The sequence below is a fragment of the Gopherus evgoodei genome, chromosome 3, assembly GCF_007399415.2.
Source record: "Gopherus evgoodei ecotype Sinaloan lineage chromosome 3, rGopEvg1_v1.p, whole genome shotgun sequence".
NCBI lineage: Eukaryota > Metazoa > Chordata > Testudines > Testudinidae > Gopherus > Gopherus evgoodei.
In genome coordinates this window covers 4,824,757-4,828,546 of record NC_044324.1, presented here as the reverse complement: position 1 = coordinate 4,828,546, position 3,790 = coordinate 4,824,757, and the positions used below count along the sequence as shown (strand labels likewise).

The 3,790-nt window shown below is 65.4% G+C and overlaps 1 protein-coding gene across 1 annotated transcript; it reads left to right on the top strand.

Moving 5' to 3' along the window:
- Positions 1-508: 508 nt before the first annotated feature.
- LOC115647638 (inhibin beta C chain-like) lies at positions 509-3,008 on the top strand. Its single transcript, XM_030554334.1, has 2 exons — positions 509-761; positions 2,278-3,008. The coding sequence occupies exons 1-2, from the start codon at positions 509-511 to the stop codon at positions 3,006-3,008; spliced, it is 984 nt and encodes a 327-aa protein (XP_030410194.1).
- The last annotated feature ends 782 nt before the right edge of the window (positions 3,009-3,790 follow it).

The window sequence follows — 3,790 nt, the reverse complement described above, 5'->3', positions numbered from 1 at the left end:
CTCGGCACCTGTTCCCAGCAGGGGGAGGCAGCACCCCCTAATCCCCCCCCCAACCAGCACCCTCCCCCGGAGCCCCAGGTGCTGGCCAATCGCAGCAGGCAGGAGGGCAGGGCCTGCCCCCGTGACTGACAAGTGCCTGGAGCCTGGACGGGCAGCACCTCAAGCCAAGCCCTGAGTCGGGCTCCCTCGGGCGAGCAGCACCCATCTCAGCCCCTGGCACCCGGGCAGCGGCCGTGGCAAGCGGATCCCCGCATGGCAGCTTGACACGGGGCAGTCTGGGTGTGACAGCAGGAGGCAGACTGGCTGGGCAGAGCTCGGAGACAAATCCTGAGGGCCTGGCACCGTCCCCACCCCCCGTCGCTCTTGGTTCTAGATGGCTCCTGGCTCCGGCACACAGCTGGAGAGGAGTGGGCAGCCCCCAGGAGGTTGGCTAGCCCTGGCCGCCCTGGCCCTGCTGTGGGGATCCTCAGTTCAGGGAGGAGGGAAGCCAGGGTGCCCATCGTGCAGGATGCCCACCCTGGAGCCGGGCACAGAGAGGCGCTTCCTGCTCGAGCTGGCCAAGCGGCAGATCCTGGAGAAGCTGCACCTGAGTGAGAGGCCCAACGTCACCCAGCCGGTGCCCCGTGTGGCCATCGCCAATGCCCTGCACCACCTGCATGTGGGCGAAGCCCAGCGGGACGGGCAGCTGGAGTCCTTCGCCCACTGGGACGGCCCCAACGCCGATGAACTGGGCTACGAGATCATCAGTTTTGCCAAGACAGGTGGGTGCCACAGATGGGGAACTGAGGCTGGGGGTGAGCCAGGAGCAGGGGTGGGAACAGGCAGGGACGGGGAGCAGGACGGAGCCAGTGGCTCTGCCCCACCAAAGGGAACTTTGCCGATTGCAGGTGGGAAAACCTGGGGTCTGGAGAGCAGAGAAGGGTGATGGGTGGGGAGAAATGGGACCTGAGGGGAGGCCCAGGCTGCTCTCAGGACACACCATGCAGGGGGTGGGGGGCAGAGCCACCCCTCACCTGGCTACAAGGGCCCCACAGGTTTACCGAGCCCTTCCCTAGGGCTGGATAGTGCCACAGCATCACTCCTGGGTTCTGCCCCCAGCTCTGGGAGGAGAGTGGGGTCTAGTGGTTATAGTCGGGGGGCGGCTGGGAGCCACGACTCTTGGGTTCTATCCCCAGCTAGGGGAGGGAAGTGGGGAGTAGTGGTTAGAGCGGGGGGGCTGGAAGCTGGGACTCCTGGGTTCTCTCCCTGGCTCTGGGAGGGAAGTGAGGTTTAGTGGTTGGAGCAGGGGGGCTGGGATCTGGGTCTCCTGGGTTCTATCCCTAGCTAGGGAAGGGAAGTGGGGACTAGTGGCTAGAGCAGGGGGGGCTGGAAGCCGGGACTCTTGAGTTCTCTCCCCGGCTCTGGGAGGAAAGTGGGGTGTAGTGGTTAGGGCTGGGACTGGGGGCCGGGACTCCTGGGTTCTATCCCCAGCTAGAGGAGGGAAGTGGGGACTAGTGGCTAGAGCAGGGGGGGCTGGGAGCCAGGACTCCTGGGTTCTCTCCCCGGCTCTGGGAGGGAAGTGGGATGTAGTGGTTAGGGCTGGGGCTGGGAGCCGGGGCTCCTGGGTTCGAAGCCCAGCTCTGCTATGACTCACTTTCCCCCATGGTGGAACTGGCTCCCTGAGGCTGTGATTCCTGCTAGTTTCCCAACTGGGATGGTCCGTGAATCTCTGACCGGGAGAGGGGAGGTCTATGGACCAGGGAGCCCTGTGCCGGCACTGAGAGCCTGGCAGTTCAGGGCGTAAGGGAGAGATCTGGGCACTGGGACCACTGCTCCTGACACGCAGAGGAGGGGGCCTCTGGGGCTGGATGGGGGACAAACACCCCCCCACTTGAATCTATTTCCCAGGGGATCAGCTCCCCCCAGCTCCATGTATGGGGGGCTGGAGTCATCTGCAAACTCCTCCCCCTATGGGCCTATGCTGCCCATCCCCCCATGGGAGGGCCCTGGGGCAGAGACGGGACCCAGCACTGTCTCCCAATGCCCCCAGCCCATTGGAGCTGAGCCGGGGAGAGGGGCTTCTTGCTGTCACTGCTGGGTTCCCCTATGGGGGGCGCTAGAACGCCGCCCCCAGGGAAGGGACACGCCAGAGCTTGGTGGGGGCAGCGGGTCAGAGACAGGGCCACAGGGGTGCCGGGGACTTGGCTAGGTGGAGCAGGGAGCCTGGTGCCAGCTGCGAAGACGGGCATTCCCCGCCTGGCACCGCCCCCCGTTCTCACAGCCCCCCTCTCCCCACAGAGTTCTCCTCGCCCTCCAGCACAGGCCTGCGTTTCCGGTTCAGCCGGGGCCCGGGCCAGGATGTCCACATCCTGCAGGCCCAGCTGTGGCTCTACGTCCAGGCCCCCTGGAGCGGTCTTTCCCCGGCCACGCTGCGGGTCTCCCTGGGGGGGGCGCTGCTGAGCGAGAGGCAGCTGGAGGCCCAGGCCAGCGGCTGGCACACCTTCGCCCTCCTGCCTGCGCTCCAGGCCTTCTTCCGCGGGCAGGAGAAGACGCTGAGGCTGGAGCTGGAGTGCCGTGGGTGCCAGGCGAATGCCACGGCCGGGAGCGACGCCGGCGGCTCCCACCAGCCCTTCCTGGTAGCCAAGGCCACAATGCGGGAGCCAGGGCAGCGGGTGGCCAAACGCAGCCTGCGCTGCGACCAGACCTCCAACCTGTGCTGCCGTAAGGACTATTACGTGGACTTCCGGGACATTGGCTGGAACGACTGGATCATCAAGCCAGAGGGCTACCAGATCAACTACTGCATGGGGCAGTGCCCGCCCCACGTGGCCAGCAGCCCGGGCATGGCCTCCTCCTCCCACACGGCCGTGCTCAACCTGATCCGGGCCCACAACGTCCGGGCAGGCGGGCAGTCCTGCTGTGTGCCCACGCACCGCCGGCCCCTCTCCATCCTCTACTTCGACCGCAACAGCAACATCGTCAAGACAGACATCCCGGACATGATCGTGGATGCCTGCGGCTGCAGCTAGGGGGGCCCAGCTGCCCCTGGAGAGGTGGGGGGCAGGGGGAAGCTCCCGGCGCTGTTCAGCAGGGTTGGCGCAGACAGATAGAGTCTGCTCGGTCGCGTGCCTGCCGCGGCTCTGCCCCGGTGCCCTAGGGCGTTGTTCAGGAGACGCGGGGGCAGGGATTGTTCTGGACTCTCACTCCCGGGGTCCAGGAGGAGGCTGGTTAACGCAAGACATCTCTTGGCGTGTGTTTCGGGGGGGCAGCTGGCTCCCCCCTCCCTCCCCCCCAGTGCACGCACACATTTCAAGCACAAGTGTGCAAAGAGGAAACCGGGCCAGGTGCCAAGTGGAGGAAAGGTCTCCGGGCCGGCTGGGGGCCAGTGCCCTACGGCACACGGCTCGGCCGCCCCAGCCCAGAGCTGAGTGGAAAATTTTGTCAAACAAAGCGGGTGGGTTCTTCTCACCGAGAATAGTTTGATTTTAGGGGGACTGAGCAGAAAACCAGCAACTCCCAGCTGAGGAAAGGAAACCTTTGGGCCCGAAATGTCATGTTGAGATTTTCCTTTTCCCAGCTGACCATTTTCCCCAGGTGCTTCCCAAGGGCCGTGGTGGATCTCCCAACCCTGGCGCTTTCCCAGTCGAGCTGGGCTGGTTTTCAACCCGAAGCCCACCAGGGGTTACGCCCGGGGGTGGCAAGACCCACATGCAGGTGGAAGCCAGCCAAGATGGGTGCAGCCGGAAACGGCCCCTGAGAACGGCCAGTGCTCTGAAAGCCCCGATATGTCACCCCTAGAAGTTTCCCATGG

What these genes read in the sequence shown, in the direction of transcription:
- LOC115647638 (XM_030554334.1), top strand. Translation starts at nt 509, where the DNA reads ATGCCCACCCTGGAGCCGGGCACAGAGAGGCGCTTCCTGCTCGAGCTG. An exon ending in CATCAGTTTTGCCAAGACAG is followed by an intron (nt 762 to 2,277) that starts GTGGGTGCCACA and finishes CTCTCCCCACAG; the next exon opens with AGTTCTCCTCGCCCTCCAGC.